The sequence below is a fragment of the Mustelus asterias genome, chromosome 23, assembly GCF_964213995.1.
Source record: "Mustelus asterias chromosome 23, sMusAst1.hap1.1, whole genome shotgun sequence".
Lineage (NCBI taxonomy): Eukaryota > Metazoa > Chordata > Chondrichthyes > Carcharhiniformes > Triakidae > Mustelus > Mustelus asterias.
In genome coordinates this window covers 25575016-25590666 of record NC_135823.1, presented here as the reverse complement: position 1 = coordinate 25590666, position 15651 = coordinate 25575016, and the positions used below count along the sequence as shown (strand labels likewise).

The 15651-nt window shown below is 41.6% G+C and overlaps 1 protein-coding gene across 1 annotated transcript in view; it reads right to left on the bottom strand.

Moving 5' to 3' along the window:
• radil (Ras association and DIL domains) overlaps positions 1-15651 on the bottom strand; it is a 119632-nt gene that overhangs the window by 84707 nt on the left and 19274 nt on the right. The window contains exon 2 of the mRNA XM_078240150.1: positions 502-806. Within this exon, the coding sequence (XP_078096276.1) occupies positions 502-806 (305 nt within the window). The remainder of the gene's footprint in view (positions 1-501; positions 807-15651) is intronic.

The following is a 15651-nucleotide window of genomic DNA, read 5'->3' as shown; positions in this document are numbered from 1 at the left end:
GGTGGGGAAAGGGGGAATCACCCTTTGCCTGCATGGCATGGGGAGGGGGTAGAATACCCCGCTTTGCTGAGGGGTTGGTGGTGCCTCGGTGACCCTTGGAATTCCACATTCCAGGTCCACCACTATGAAGACCTGTTGTGAAACCCGGCCAGTGGAGGGGCGACTGCATCGCAGCAAGCCCACTAATGACATGGTAAAGAGGTCATTTGAATATTTGTTGGGTTCTTGCCCACTCTGGCAGGGGCTGGGAGTATCATGCTGTCTTTGGCACCCGGCACAAAACCCGTTTTTGCACAAACACCGATTCTCTGGGCCATTGTAATTAGTGATTGGACCCAGCGGGCCCAGAGAACCCCCCGCCTGGAACCCCCCGCCTGCCCCGAAATGTTTGTGGAAAAGTCCAGTGCACCCATAACTTTTCACTCGTAACTGTATTCTTCTAGCCCAGATATGAAAAAGTCCTGAAGGTATACCGTACAGAAGTGTGCTGGTTGCTCTTACGTTCTGATGGTTGTATCCCTGAAGAAGCAGAAGGTGGGGGATCTCATGGATGCTACTTTCTTGGTTCACTTTATTGTTTGTGCCGCAAAACCTGTCCTTTCTGCAACGACTGATCCTCTTTCCAACCAGCCCAGGCAGCGTTGAATAAAGTCTCTGTTGTTCTTCCTCCTGATCTTCAGTGATATTGAGGCTTGTTTCACTGATGCTGCGTCGAAGAGGGGCTAATTTATATCTGTAGCCAGACATTGTTGAAATGTTGCCTTTTGCTCGGTTTCTCTGCAGCTTCCGTGCTTGAGCGTTTATATCTGAAAACAATTGAAATAAAGCACATTTTAATTGTACTCCACTCTGAGGGGAAGGAGATGCGAGAAGGGAGGAGGTACATAGTCATTAGAGCCATTAAAATTGCTGGATTTTTCTTCAAGATCAGAGTTTTTCCATTTAAAATATATACGTGCTTTTCTCTGTTCTCTCTTTTAGCACATAACTGTCATCAATTTTAATCTGACTTGCTGAGTCGGAAACCCACATCAACTTCAATGGAGTGTAAAATTGGGTGAGACCATTACACTCAATCTTATCAAGAAAGGTTACCTTAAAATTGCTGCCTCCAGCACAGAGGTTGAGCAGAGAACATACATTGAGGTGTTTGCTAAAGCCATTCTATGAACACCTTTTAGGTTGGATTCTTTTACACTCTCTTCTCTCTCCTCCCTGTGAAGAAGCAGCAATCTTATACCTGACAAGGTGTGCGGTGGTACGGAGAGAGATTGGCTGCGTTAACATCTGTTTTTTTGGATGTGCAAGTGCCATTGGAGCCCCAATGTTTCATTCATAGTGCACACGCACAAGTGGGGTGAATCGCGCAGGACGCCATATTGATGCACATGTTCGTGCTGCCGTGACAACGGGAAGTTCTGGCCGAGCGCGACCTACCTATAACTTCACCAGCTAAGCAAAAACATATTGAACTGTTTAAAGAGGACCTGTTTTTCAAATACAAGAAAAGACACCGACCAAAAATGGCTGCCACGAGTCACCTCATGCCTGGTATTGTAATTTGACTGCTTTTCTGGAAAGTTCCTATATGGATTGCACTGCCGACCCGCCCCCACGTGTTGCATGGAATTTCACACCCCAGGGGAGGGAGGGTGGGTCAAAGTCCACTTTGAAAAGGGACCACTGAAAGGAAGGCATTAAACATGCAAAGTGCTGGGCTTTAGTCAACTGTAATTCTGTCAAGACAATGGGGAACAGTTAGCTAGACAAGATATACACACAACACACACTCAAACCCCCGGAGGAGGATGAAATCATCCCATCTTTTATTTGTTCCTACTGCATGAAATGTTTCAGCAGTTTCTGAGATGAAATATCAATATGTGATTATTTGTTCTACTAGAATGACCATCATAGACATGCAAATCAAATCTCTTTGGAATATACTTCTACAGCAGGGTTTTTAAAAACTAGTTTTGCCAAACCAGACTTAGAGACAAAAGTCTGTGGAGGAGTCTGGAAAAGTTGTTAATGGAGCAGTCATTCATCTCTCTTAAGTTACACAAAGCCCTATGTCTTAACAATCTAAAAATCATTCACAAAGATGGCATATTTCCAATGGAAAGAACTTCAGGAGGAACTCATTTACAGAAAAGATGGCTAATGGATTAAAAGGAAAATTGTCTCTAGCAAGTTTAACATGGACTTCAATTTAGCTCTAGGATTTTAAAGGAGGCAGCTAACTTAAAATGGCCACAACGTTTAACAATCTAACCGCATTTTCTTTTCATGTTTATTTGGCCTCTAACTTTTCCTTGATTCTGGTATCTGTGTGGGTGTAACATCACTTTTTAAAATTATTTTTCCCTCAGATTTAGCGGTTAATAAACATGCTCTTTCTTTGACTCAAGAAAACCGTATTTAACTGGCTCCTTATTACAAGGTAAATGTATCTGAAATTGGCAAATAAATTTAAAAACCTTTGTTGTGACCAGCCAAGTCAGCTGACTAGAGGGGAACCAGCTCACTCTTCCTCACCTAGTCATAACGTCTGCCAGAAATACAAAGAGCAGACAGATCACGTCATCAATCAGGTGATGGCCTAGTGGTATTATCGCTAGACAATTAATCCAGAAACTCAGCTAACGTTCTGGGGACCTGGGTTCGAATCCTGCCATGGCAGATGGTGGAATTTGAATTCAATAAAAAATATCTGGAATTAAGAATCTACTGATGACCGTGAAATCATTGTCGGGAAAAACCCATCTGGTTCACTAATGTCCTTTAGGGAAAGAAATCTGCCATGCTTACCTGGTCTGGCCTACATGTGACTGCAGAGCCACAGCAATGTGGTTGACTCTCAACTGCCCTCGGGTAACTAGGGATGGGCAGTAAATGCTGGCCAGTCAGCGACACCCATATCCAATGAATGAATAAAAAAGATGCAGCACTGATTTTTTAATGCCAGTTTTGGGTCTCAATGCTCCAGTCAACATCCTCTCTTAACTCACAAAGTTAAACATGTGTTCACCAGCAGAAAGGAAACCCCACAGGTGCTTCTTAAAGGGATCATCAACAGGCTAGTTGCTAATTGATTTATTCTGGCGTTTCCACAAGTATTTGGTGTTTTCTATAGTTGTTTCAAGTTACAAAAGTTTCCAGGGAATGTGTGGCAGGTGCTGAAGGACTTCTTGCTAACTTCAGGGCTTCTGTACAAATCAGTTGCTCCCAGACGTAGGTGCACTCATAGACATTTCCGTTGGAATACAGCACGATTAGAAGAATGAACAAAGGACATGCAGAGCAGAGCAAGCTGCCGCTGGACAGTGGTGGGGAAAGGGAGGGGAAAAAAGGGCTCTTGAGCAAGAGGCCATACTTGCCCGGCGTGTTCAGGTATCAGAGACTCTATACTCAAACAGAGCTAACTACATTTCATTCTGTCTTGCCAGAGACAAGGTGATGAAATGAATCTGTGGCTCCACTGGGTTTACAGGCTTTCACATGGTGCAGTGTGCCATTTGTCTGCATATACATCCTTTGTGGAAGTCACATGTCAACTCTTCCCAATAGCGGAACTAAAATGGATACCACTCCCTCAATGTCCAGCTAGCGTGTGACAATGGAACCATTGGCATGCTTAAGAGCCCTGCAGCACACACCAGAGCAGTGTCCAGATTTGTCATAGTCTGCTGTGTGTTGCACAACCTGACCATCATAAGATGACAGTCCTCATCAACAGCTCTACACTGAACAGGTCACGAGCTGGGGAAAGAAGAAGAAGAAAAAACGGAGAAAAAAAAGGGAGGAGGCAGCCTATATCTAGGTTATTTCTGCCCACAATGTCCATGAAGGACTCATAATATAACATTATACCAGTAATCGCAATACAATTCCCCTTCACCAACAGTTCTTCACTTTCCCTTCCTTCTTTCACTGATCAACATAGTATCCGCTTGGCTGCAATACACAAATAAAAGTCACTCCAAAATAAACATTCCAAACCAAATTTATAAATGAAATCATGCTATGTTACAGACAGTTTGAGCCCCACCGCTGACCACGCTCTCAGCAATGTCTGCTCCGTGGGAGTTAGGACATGCAGGTGCATCGGCCGATTCCAGTTAGATTCTGCTGCCTCTGGTTGTATGCCACCTTGTCCTGCAAGAGAGAGGGAAGTGTGTCAGAGTATCGCACAATCTGTTTGGCTGATGAAGCTGTCATGGTTGAATAGCTGGCAACATGAGATGCGGATGTGAGGCTTGCAGCAGTGCTGGGTTTGTGACAGTGAGGTTAAGCATATGAATGTTAGATATGTGGCTGGATTCATAGGGATTGTTAGTAGGTGAGTGATGGGGGTGTGATGATTTGAGCTGTAGTTGAGGTTACTGGTGCAATTGGTAGGATATGGCATTTCAAGATGCATCAACTGACTATGACCACTCATGTGCAGCCATTGAACTCGTTGCCACACTGCTTCCAGGTCTTCGGGTCTACAACAGGTCTTCAACCTCCACAGCTGTCTGCTGCTACCATCTTTTGACTGTCCAACAAAACCTCCAAAACCTTGGTGCCTGCTTTCTCTCCTGTTGTGCCATTGTTCATTCTTTCCAAGGTCAGATTCTCTTCAACCGCGACTCACAGCACCTGCTTCAGGCACAATGCAGTTCCCCTTTAAGAGATGCAGGATTGCTTTAAGTACTTCAGGTTAGCTTTAAGTGGAGCTAGCCATTCATGGTATTGGTGCCCAGTTGATGTGTCCAGTCAGTGAACAGTTGGCTTGACGTGGAAATCATTCAAACGAGCAGGGGGCACAAAGTTAGTATGCAGCCTGCATTGCAATCAATGGGCATGGGTTAATTGTGCATTGTGATCCCTGTGCCATTTCCAGGAGCTATTCATTTAGCTCCTATAAACCCTGTACCTTTACACACCTTAGTGCGTGACACAGCCCGTTGGATTTTGAATGATCTGTACCACCTATTGAATTTAACTTTTTAACCACACTGCTCCTCATTCTGAGTTCATGATTATTAAGCTGTGATTAAAAAGGACCAGCTGAGTGTGTAATAGTCATATGTTTCACTAATTCCGAATGCTGAATAAATGTTACATTCTTTTAAGACATGGTTTGGAATTGATATGTCACAGGTTTTAATTAACTGTAAATTACTGTACTTCTCTGAACACCCTTGCTGCAGTCATTTGGTACATATTCTTATTGTTTAATGAATATCCCAGTTTACTAACTTACTGGAGTCTGATCTCCAGCAGATCTAAACAATTCAATCCATATACACCTAATTCGATATAATCTATTTTCCAGGAATGTGGAAGCATTACACACGGATTGCATTGGAATTACAAAAATGTAAAGATTATTGGCAAAAATATTTCTATTACCTGCTTCACTGGTCCATTGAGAAAAGAGGTTTGGCTCATTTGTGAGCATTCTAAGTGACATTGTGCACTCAATTAAGCTCCACTTCATCTATAACCTCAATGCAGTATTGAGAAGGACTTGTATTGTCAGAGGTCTAAACCTATGGATAAGATGTTAAACTAAGGTGCCGACTGTTCAGATGTGAAAGATCACACCATTTAATTTGAAGAAAAGCAGTAAGTTCTCCAGAGTCCTGGCTAATGTCTCTTGTAGTTGGTCATTCATTTCATTGGTGTTGGTGGAATCTTGATGTATGCAAAATAGCTACCATATTTGCCTACAAAAGAGTCACCAACACACTTCAAAATATTCTTTTGTGAAGGACACAGACGGTTCTGTAGGCATCATTAATGTTGGTACTTATCAAATTGAGATGTGAATTCTACTGTTCTTGTGCTAGTTGATTAAATGTCAGAAAATCAATTCAATTCATGAATTTTCCCTGCTATTTGCAGATCCCAAGATGCACGAGTGATATCAATACTCAAACTGTTTCAAGATAAAAATAAAATACTGCGGATGCTGGAATCTGAAATAACAGAAAATGCTGGAAAACCTCAGCAGGTCTGACAGCATCTGTGGAGAGAGAATAGAGCCAATGTTGAGTCTGGATGACCCTTTGGACGATGGGCCATCCAGACTCGAAACACTGGCTCTATTCTCTCTCCGCAGAGGCTGTCAGACCTGCTGAGATTTTCCAGCATTTTCGTTTTTTGTCTCAAACTGTGCCATTTACTTAATGACTAATTTTCAGTGACAAATTTGTTCAGGGAAGTTGGGAAAACTCTTGAAAATTTGTACTAAGTTCAGCAGTGGTAGCTGTTTTTGTTGTCATGGAAACATAGAAATCAATGAGGAATAAAAGAAAAGGCAACAGCAAAAGCACAAATAAAGGTGCACAAGAGCTGCAGAGCACACAAAATGGCAGCATTCACCAGTTAGGGCAGGAACCTGAATGCAGCCATGGTGCCAAAACCACTGAAACAGCCACAAAGTAGGAAACAGTTTCAGCCACCAACAAAACAAGAAGGTACGGAATAGGCAATCAGTCAGTAATGCTTAAAGTGGAATGCTACCAATGTGGAGATAGCCACACTCCTGAATCATGTCGGTTTAAGGAGGCTAAGTATTTTTACTGTCACAAAAGAGGACATTTGATAAAGCAATGCAAGAGATAAGTCAAGATCAAGTAATTGATCAACTAAGATGTTACAAGTATACAATGTGGAAGAGCCTAGGCCCCGTGATTCTGGTATTCGCTCTCTATTTAATCTAAAAACAGCCAAGATAGACCCTATTGCTGTAACGCTCTTGGTAAATGGGAAGCCTCTTAAAATGGAAGTGGATACAAGGGCATCAGCCACTGTGATGGGCGAGTATATGTTTTAGTACCTAAGACAGGGAGTCCAACCACTGAACTTGAACAGCACTTCTGCCAAGTTGAATATACAGGAGAAGCAATAAAAATGAAAGGCACCGCAATGGTACCTGTAAGCTCTGGACAAGTCTACCCAGCTGCCAGTGATAATAGTAACCAGGTGAAGGACCAAGGCTTCTCGGCCGTGATTGATTTAAACAAATCAAATTGAATTGGACTGAGATTTTTCAAGTGCGGGCTGGGAGGCTGCCCAGACTGATAAGAAAATATGAGAGCGTCTTCTGTGATGAATTAGATAAAATCAAAGGACTACAAGCTAAGGCTTATGTGATTACAGAGGCGACTCCCCAATTCTTTAGGGAAATACCGGTACCATAATCCTTAATGAAAGAAAGTGGATACTGAGTTAAACAGGTTGGAAGAACAAGGCATTATCCAGCCTCGTTATACAGTTCTCGTTATGTGCAGCACCTATAGTCCCCATATTGAAACCGGAAAAGACCATCCACATTTGCAGCAATTATAAGCTAACACATAATCAGGCCTCCAATCCTAAGAATTAAACCTTTATGCAAAGCTGGCAGGAGGTCAATCTTACACAAAGCTGGATACGAGTCACAGGTACCAGCAACTCGAATTAGATGATGCTACCCGGGGGTATGTCACAATAAACACACACAGGCCTGTTCCAGGACATGTGCCTGCCTTTAGGTGTGTCTTCAGCCTGTGCAATATTCCAAAGAACTATGGAGAGTTTGCTATGGGGGCTAGTGGGTTGTGAAAGAGATTTCAGGAGGCTAGAGTTCGCCTCTAGAAAGTGAAGTGCACCTTTCTGGCCATTGTGGTGACCTATCTGGGCACCATGCAGATGCACAAGGATTACACTCCAAAGAAGACAAGTTCAAGGTGATAAAGGAGGTGCTTGCCCCAACAAGCACAGCGGAACTCACATCATTTTTGGGGATGGTAAACTACTATGGATGTTTTTTACCAAATTATCAACGGTATTGACCCCTTGCATATTCTGCTAAAGAAACATTATCGTTGGTCTGGGAAGGCTCCTCAGGAGGAAGCTTTCAACAGAGTAAAGCAAGTGCTGCATTCCTCAAACCTGTAAGTACACTTCAACTCATCTAAAGAACTGATACTGACCTGCAATGCCTCTCCATATGGTGATGGTGTGATGTTGTCCCATAAGTTGGACAATGTCTCTGAAAGGCCGATAGGGTATGTGTCAAGAACCCTCCCAGAGGCTAAAAAAGGCTACTCACAAATTGAGAAGAAAGGACTATCAATAATCTTTGGCATCAAGAAATTCCACCAGAACTTACACTTTGCCACAGTTCTGACCACAAACCGCTCTTGTGTCTCGTCAAAGAGGACAAGGCTATCCCATTGATCACCTTGGCAAGAATTCAAAGGTGGACTTTAATTCTGTGCACATATGAAGATACTTTCAAGCACCAACCTGGAACACACATAGCGAATGTGGATGCTCTTAGCTGCCTATCCTTGCAAGAAAGTATCACCTGTGCCCCACTACCTCAATAAATCATCATGGCATTAATTTGTTTTTTAGACACATTGCCAGTCTTGGCAAAACAGATCAGGAACTGGACCAATCGAGATCCATTTCTGTCTAAGGCGAGAGACAGAATATTTAAAGGATGGTAAATGAGTCAGTTTCCGAGGAAATTAAACCATTCTTTACCCGCAAGAATGAACTGAGTTGTCAGGATGGCATCAAATTCTTGGGGAATAAGAGTAGTCATTCCTGTATCAGACAGAGAGCTGCTCCTAACTGAATTAAGCAGCCCCCATCCTGGCATCTCTAAGGTGAAGATGCTTGGCCAGGAGTTATGTGTGGTGGCTTGGTATTGATGCTGATGTTGAGAAGCTAGTCAAGCACTGTCAACAGTGTCTGCTGAAGTTTCACTGCACCCTTGGGAATGGGCCTGGCCAGCCATGGGTACAAATCCATATCAATTATGTGCATTCCTAGGCACAATGTTTTTGCTCATGACAGAAGCACATTCTAAGTAGATGGACATTAGGGGGTCACCTAATTCGCAGGCTGCCATTGAAAGATTACGCCAATGCTTTTCAACTCACGGATAATCTGAAGTCATTGTATCAGACAATGGAACCATATTCACAAGTGCTGCTCTCAACAATGTTAAACACATTAGAACTTCGCCTTACCACCCAGCATCAAACAGACTAGCTGAGAGAGCCATTCAAACTTTCTTGTCTGACCTAAAGAAACTGTCAAGAGGAACATGGAAGAGCAAAATCTCACAATTCCTCCTTAACTATTATACCATTTCACATGCGACAACGAGAGTTTCACCAGCAGAACTGCTAATGAATTGTCATCTCTGAACGAGACTGAGCCTCATGTTTCTAAATTTGCTAGGGAAAGTAGAAGTCAGCCAAAGTAATCAGAAAGCAAGCCATAATTCACTTGGCACAGCACAATCATTTCTGGAACAAAGCCATATACATGAGAAACTTTGGTAGTATTCCATAAGCCTTCATCATCGCCTTATCTAACAACCCTGCTTCAGGAATCTGTGGACGTGCACTCCAAGATCTTGCTGTTCTCCTATACTTCTCAATATCCTACAACTCATTGTATTATAACCAATCATACAAGTTGCAGTTATCTTTATATAGACTACCTTTAACATATAAACAGAGGCAAACCAGTTTGTTTACAAAGTCAAACCGGCTGCTTTGCAGTTCTAGGAGTATATTTAGGGAAGGTCTAAAGGAGGCAGTTCCTGAACATAACACCAAGATGGAAGGTGGTCGAAGGCACTGCCATCAAAAAATGGAACAAACAGAGGTAGTGATGGGCAACCTGTGGCCTGGGGTCCACATGCAGTCCATCTGAGTTCTGAGTGTGATTCACAACACATTTTCTGACCGTTGCCCAGGCACAGGGCTGCTGCATTCCACTGATTTCCATCTGCATAGTTGTTTTCCTACGGTATGAAGGATAAGCACGTAAAGCAAGGGCAAGTAAAGTGGGGTGCATGCTGATTGCACAGAACATTGAGCTACTTTCTAAAACTTGAATCATGAAATATTTGGCGTGTATTCAATCTTATCCATAGGGTCATGGTTAGTCAACAAGCCCGATTTCAATTCTGCAGCCCACTGAGATGAAGGAGAGCCACTCATGCAGCCTACTTACTGGCCTAGGTTGCCTATCACTGGACGGAAGGGTTACACAGGAGAACTGGAAGAAAGAGATTGCATAGACATATAGGACAGGAGGAGACCACAGGGGTAGACTGCAGCAAGGCCTTGCAGGAGTTTACAGCAAGGATATTGAATCCACTGCATTGGTAACAGAGAGTCAATGGAGGTCTGCTATAATCAATGAACAGGACTTGGAGGATAGGAAGCAGGTGGCAGCTTTTTGGATTAGTTATAGAAATTAGAGATTACATGGATTCACTATTGGAAAACTGGAAGCAGCTAGCCTGATTTTTAAAATAAAATCGATGTTAACAAAGTTACAACCTATTGGATTGAAGTGATAATGGCAGCACGGACACACAATTCTCTAAGTGAGCAAAAACAAAGTAATGGGTGAACAGTGATTTTTCAGACTGGAGGGAGATATATAACGGCATTCCCCAGAGGTCGTCATTGGGACCACAGCTCTTTTTGATATATATTAATGACCTGAACTTATGAATTCGGGACACAATTTCAAATTGTGCAGATGGTACAAAATTCAGAACTGTAAATGAAAAATAAGGAGGGTAATAGACTGCAGGAGGACAGAAACAGACTGGTGAAATGGGACTCTGACATTGAACACAGGAGGTGGAAAAATGAGGAGAAACAATAAATGGTACGATTTTAATGGGAGTGCAGGAACATTGACACCTGGTAATATATATAAACAAACCTTGAAGGTGGCAGGACAAGTTGAGGAGGCTGTAAAAAGCATATGGGATATTGACAGAGGAATAGAGTAGAAAAGCAAAGAAGTTATGCTAAATCTTTACAAAATATTGGTTAGGCACTCCTTTGGAAATCATACCACTTCATTCATATTGTTTCTCTTCATTCTGCCTCGTAAATGCATCATTTCACACTTGTGTTCAATTTCAGCAAGCCATTTTATCAGTGTGTGCCCTGTTGAAGTCTGTTACTTCCCTTCTCATTCTTCATTACATTTCTGAATTTTATATCAACTGCACAATTTGAAATTGTGCCCTAAATTCATAAGTTCGGGTCATTAATATAAATTTTTTAAAAAGCAGCGGTCCCAATAATGTCTCAACACTGGTTAGCCTTCAGCTGTGGCAATGTGTTCAATTCTGGGCACCACTCTTCCAGAGAGCTGTCAAGCTCTGGGAGAGGATGCAGAAGAGATTTAAGAATATAAGAAATGGGGGCAGGATAGACCACACACCCCCTCACGCCTACTCTGACATTTAACAATATCACGCCTGACCTCAATTCTATTTTCCTGTCCAATTCTCTTCACTTTAATTGTACCAGGGATGGCAGACCAAAAACAGAAAAATGCTGGAAAATCTCAGCAGGTCTGACAGCATCTGTGGAGAGAGAGAGAGTAGAGCCAACATTTCGAGTCCAGATGACCCTTCGGCAGAGCTGCTGAGATTTTCCAGCATTTGTTTCCAGTCTTTGTTTCAGATTAGAGCGTATGCAGTATTTTGCATTTAACCAGGGATGGTGGCTTCAGTTATGTAGTGAGAATGGAAAAGTTAGGATTGCTCATTTTGCAGCAGAGAAAGTTAACGGGATGTTTAATAGAAATGTTCAAAATCATGAATAGAGTAAATAAGAGAAAACTGTTTCCAGTGGCATAGGGTTGGTAACTAAGGATGCAGATTTAAAGTGATCGGCTAAAGAAACCAGAGGCAAGATGGGGAACTTCTTTTTAATACAGCAAGTTGTAATCTATCATGCGCTGGCTGAAAGGAAGATGAAAGTAGATGCAATAGTAACATTTAAATTAGAATGGGACAAACACTTGAATGGAAAAAAATTACAAGGTTATGAGGAAAAGTAAGGGAGCGGAATTAAAGGGTAGTTCTGCCTCAGCATGGTAGGCAAAATGGCTTCCTTTTGTGCTGTCTCATTCTGTAACAACTATTGTTCCCTGACAACTAGAGCAAGGTTTCTTGTTTTTCTTTTGCTAAATTGTGGTGTGGTCATAACTACTAAATTATATTTCATCAGAAATTTGTTGCTCAAACCACATTAGAAATGTGGATCACACAACTAAGTCCCCAAGCAAATTTCTTTTTGAGTACAACCCAATAAGGAGAAGAAATGTATTCACACAAGATTGCATATGTTTAGATATTTTTAGCTAAATTTTGAAATGTGCCTACCACGGAGAACCTAAATTTACTTTTGACTTGGTCCTCATCCATCACAATGACATGTTAAGCTGATGTATCAAGCCATTGAGAACCTAGCATTTGTGGCTGCCGTTAAATAAGCACATTATTCAATTACATTGATTGTTTGACATGGTTTGTGCTACTATTTAATTTCTAACTGGGCTTTGGATGGAACAACCATAATGGTTAATGCCCATTGAAACTCATTATATAGTGGATACCAAAGGTCCAGTGACAGGGCATGCTGCCATTTGAGTGTACTGTTGGGTTGTGGGAATTCACTGCCATAATGAAATTTCAATCTGAACCCGGGGAATGCATTGAGTGGAAATAAAATTTTCCCACAGGGATGAGGAGAAAATAAATCAACCTTGGCAGCTCTTGGTTAACACCTACTGGGTGGATTCACAGCAGAGTTGCAAGAGTTGGATTTATGGTGTATAGTGGGGGACATAATAAAAAAAAGAGGATAATAATTCCAAATGAGTGCACATAATGAGGTAGAAATACTTCTTGGGCAGGAGTGTTTAAAAGCAGCATGCTCGATAATCAATTCCATTTACTTCAATAGAACTGAATATCAAAGCTGGCTGTATATCATGCGGCTGACGTGATTAACTTAGCAAAAAAGTCAGCAAGCTAAGCAATTGTAGGGGTCATCATAATCAAGCCCGACTCTATCCTCACCTTCACAGACACACACTTCCAGTAACCCAACTGAGAGCAATAACCCTTGCCAGATTTCCCCTCCAGCCATGAGGCAAATTGCAGCAATTCAACTTCTGACCCTTCTGCAATTGATTAACTTAGCACAGATAAGAGCAGGAATATGAGAACTTCTGATGTGTGTCTCCAGATAACCATTCATTAAATCTATTGAACAGTTAAGGGAGCCTGTAAAATTTTACTCAGACTGTGGTGGACCTCAGTTGTGCCTTTGTCCTATATGGACCACCGTTGTGTGTGTTTGTCATACCTGGACACATCCCCTTCCAGTTTGGTTCCTCCCCTCAGCACCTAGTATAAAGGTGGCTGTCTCCTCCCCCTTGTTCAGTCCAGGTCGGTTAATTGTTGGGATCTGCTCCTGATTCTGTTGTGAATAAAAGCCTACACTTATATTGGCATATCGGTAGTCTTTCGCCTTATTGATAGTGCATCACAGACTCTTCTAGTATGTAGCAATATATGCATGGTACAGCAGAAAGCTGTCTTGCATTGTTATTAATGACCTGCCAATGGTTTTTGGTGCTTCAATAATTCTAGAGACATTTTTTCAGATAGACCTGCCAGAAAGCTAATACAAAATCACCCAATTACAGCACAAAAAGATAATTTTTGGTCTATCATGCCTGTGCTGCCAACACAGGACTGCATTGCAAAACTGCTGCACTTTCGTCCTCATTTCTCCTTTCAAGCTACAACATAATTAACTTTGTACAAAACACACAAGATTGTGTGGGGTAAAATAGAGGAAAGCATTACAGACTTCAAAATGAATAGGAAGGAATAAAATAAAAAAATCTTCATTACAAGTAGCGCAGACAGAGATGGAATTCGGCTGAACTTTGGAGGAATTTGAAAATGTAATTAGACAGAGTGGAGCTTGCGTGACGAGGTTTTATATGGTGGACAGATTGAGTGGAAACATTCTATAAAATTCATTGCTGCTGCTCAGTTTAATTTAGGCATTCAGTTGTCTCTGGAGTGCAGTTCAGTCTCTTTATTGGCTGTGCGGCTGCTAATTAGGATCGATTTTTATGTTATCCCTTCTTCCTGTTTTCTAATATAAAACAACTTTAGAGCAGCAATAGGAGTCAAACACAGAAAGAGAAGATTCAAACATATCAGAAAAAAGAGACAAGGCGTTTTTGAATAGTTAAGGGCTGGTTTGTCTTCTGATTGATGGATTAACATTGGAGGGCCCATGCAACTGTTGCTAACTTGTTCAAGCTTCGCAAGAAGAGCCTCATTAAATGTGTAGGTGATATAACAGTGGCAAATTGCTGGTAACTGATTTACCACTGGTGAAATGCAGGGAAGTTGAGCAACTGCAGCTAATTAAAGGGTGTAGATTCTTTTGTGCAGGGAGCAACTGAAAAGAACAGCAATGGTGGAGAAAGAAACTACACTGAGTCAGCTTCAAGAAGCACACCTGGGTGATGTAGAGGTGTCTGGTGCTGGTGGACCGAGGACATTGTTATGTTAGTGTACCTTTAAGAGATGTTTCTTTTTAAATCATGATCTCTGCAGCTCTCACAGTCAGTGTTTCTCAGCTCACAGCCTTAGCTGATGTCATTATGGCACCAGTTTGACTGGAGATGTCCTTTTATTGCTGCTTAAATGGAAGTTTGTTTATTTTTACTGGGATGTTTATGACTCTGCATTGTTAGGAGAAAAATTGGTTTTTCAGGTGATAGGAGTTTCTCATTTTCAGTTTAGAACTGCAGTTTTGGGTTTTAGTTTTAGAAGGGGCATCGTGCTGAAAAGAAGTCTCCCTCTCTCTCCCCCTGGCTTTGGAAATTCTGCTGGTTAGCTGAAAACAAGGTCTTGCCTTTTTGAAGGGGTGAATCTGCTGTTGGTGGCTTGCCTAGAATCCCTAGTGTTTTGGGAAGCTGTTCTGACTTCAAACTGCTCTGAGTCCATTCTGAGAACTGCAGACTTCATCCAAAGGTCTCAAGTCCAGTATCATGTTATCATTAGTCTTTGCTGTGTTAAATCTGTGAAAAGGGTTTTTGTTGTTTATGAGATTGGTTTGATTGGAACACATTAGATATATTTGTTAAGGGCTATATGTTATAGTGGTTGTTTTGTTTCTTGTTTGTAATGGATAAGTGTTCTTGCTAATTTTCTTACTACACATGTTAACTATATTCTTAAATATAGCTCCCTAGTGGGTCACTTGAATCATACCTGAAGTGAAACCTAGCATGCTTATCCTAGCCAAATTCAAAATGCAAAACCTATGATCCAGGTGGGCTCCATAAAACACTTTGGAGTTTCTGACCTGAACCATAACAACACTAAGAGGATGATGCAAATATATTGGAAGGAAATTGGTGAAGCAGTCAATGCCCAAGAACTGTTGCACAGTGCAGCAAGAAGTTTAATTGCCTTATAAGGTGGACGATGTTAAGAGAAGCAACCGTTATCTACCTGCTTAAAAATATTCCTGTTCTGGCATGTTTAACATAGCACCAGATGGCACATTATCCAGCTTGTGTTACACTCAATGCTTAGCTTTACAGAGGTCTTCAATGCATCAAGAAATTCTGTAATAAATTTGAAATCAAATGCAAAATAAGGCAGGAATTCTATATTGAAGTCTATGAGCTTGAAACATTAACTCTGTTTCTCTCCTGATAGATGTTGGCAGACCTGCTGAGTTTTTCCAGAGTCCTCTGTTCTTATTACAATTCTGTGCTTTTCAATGTATGGAA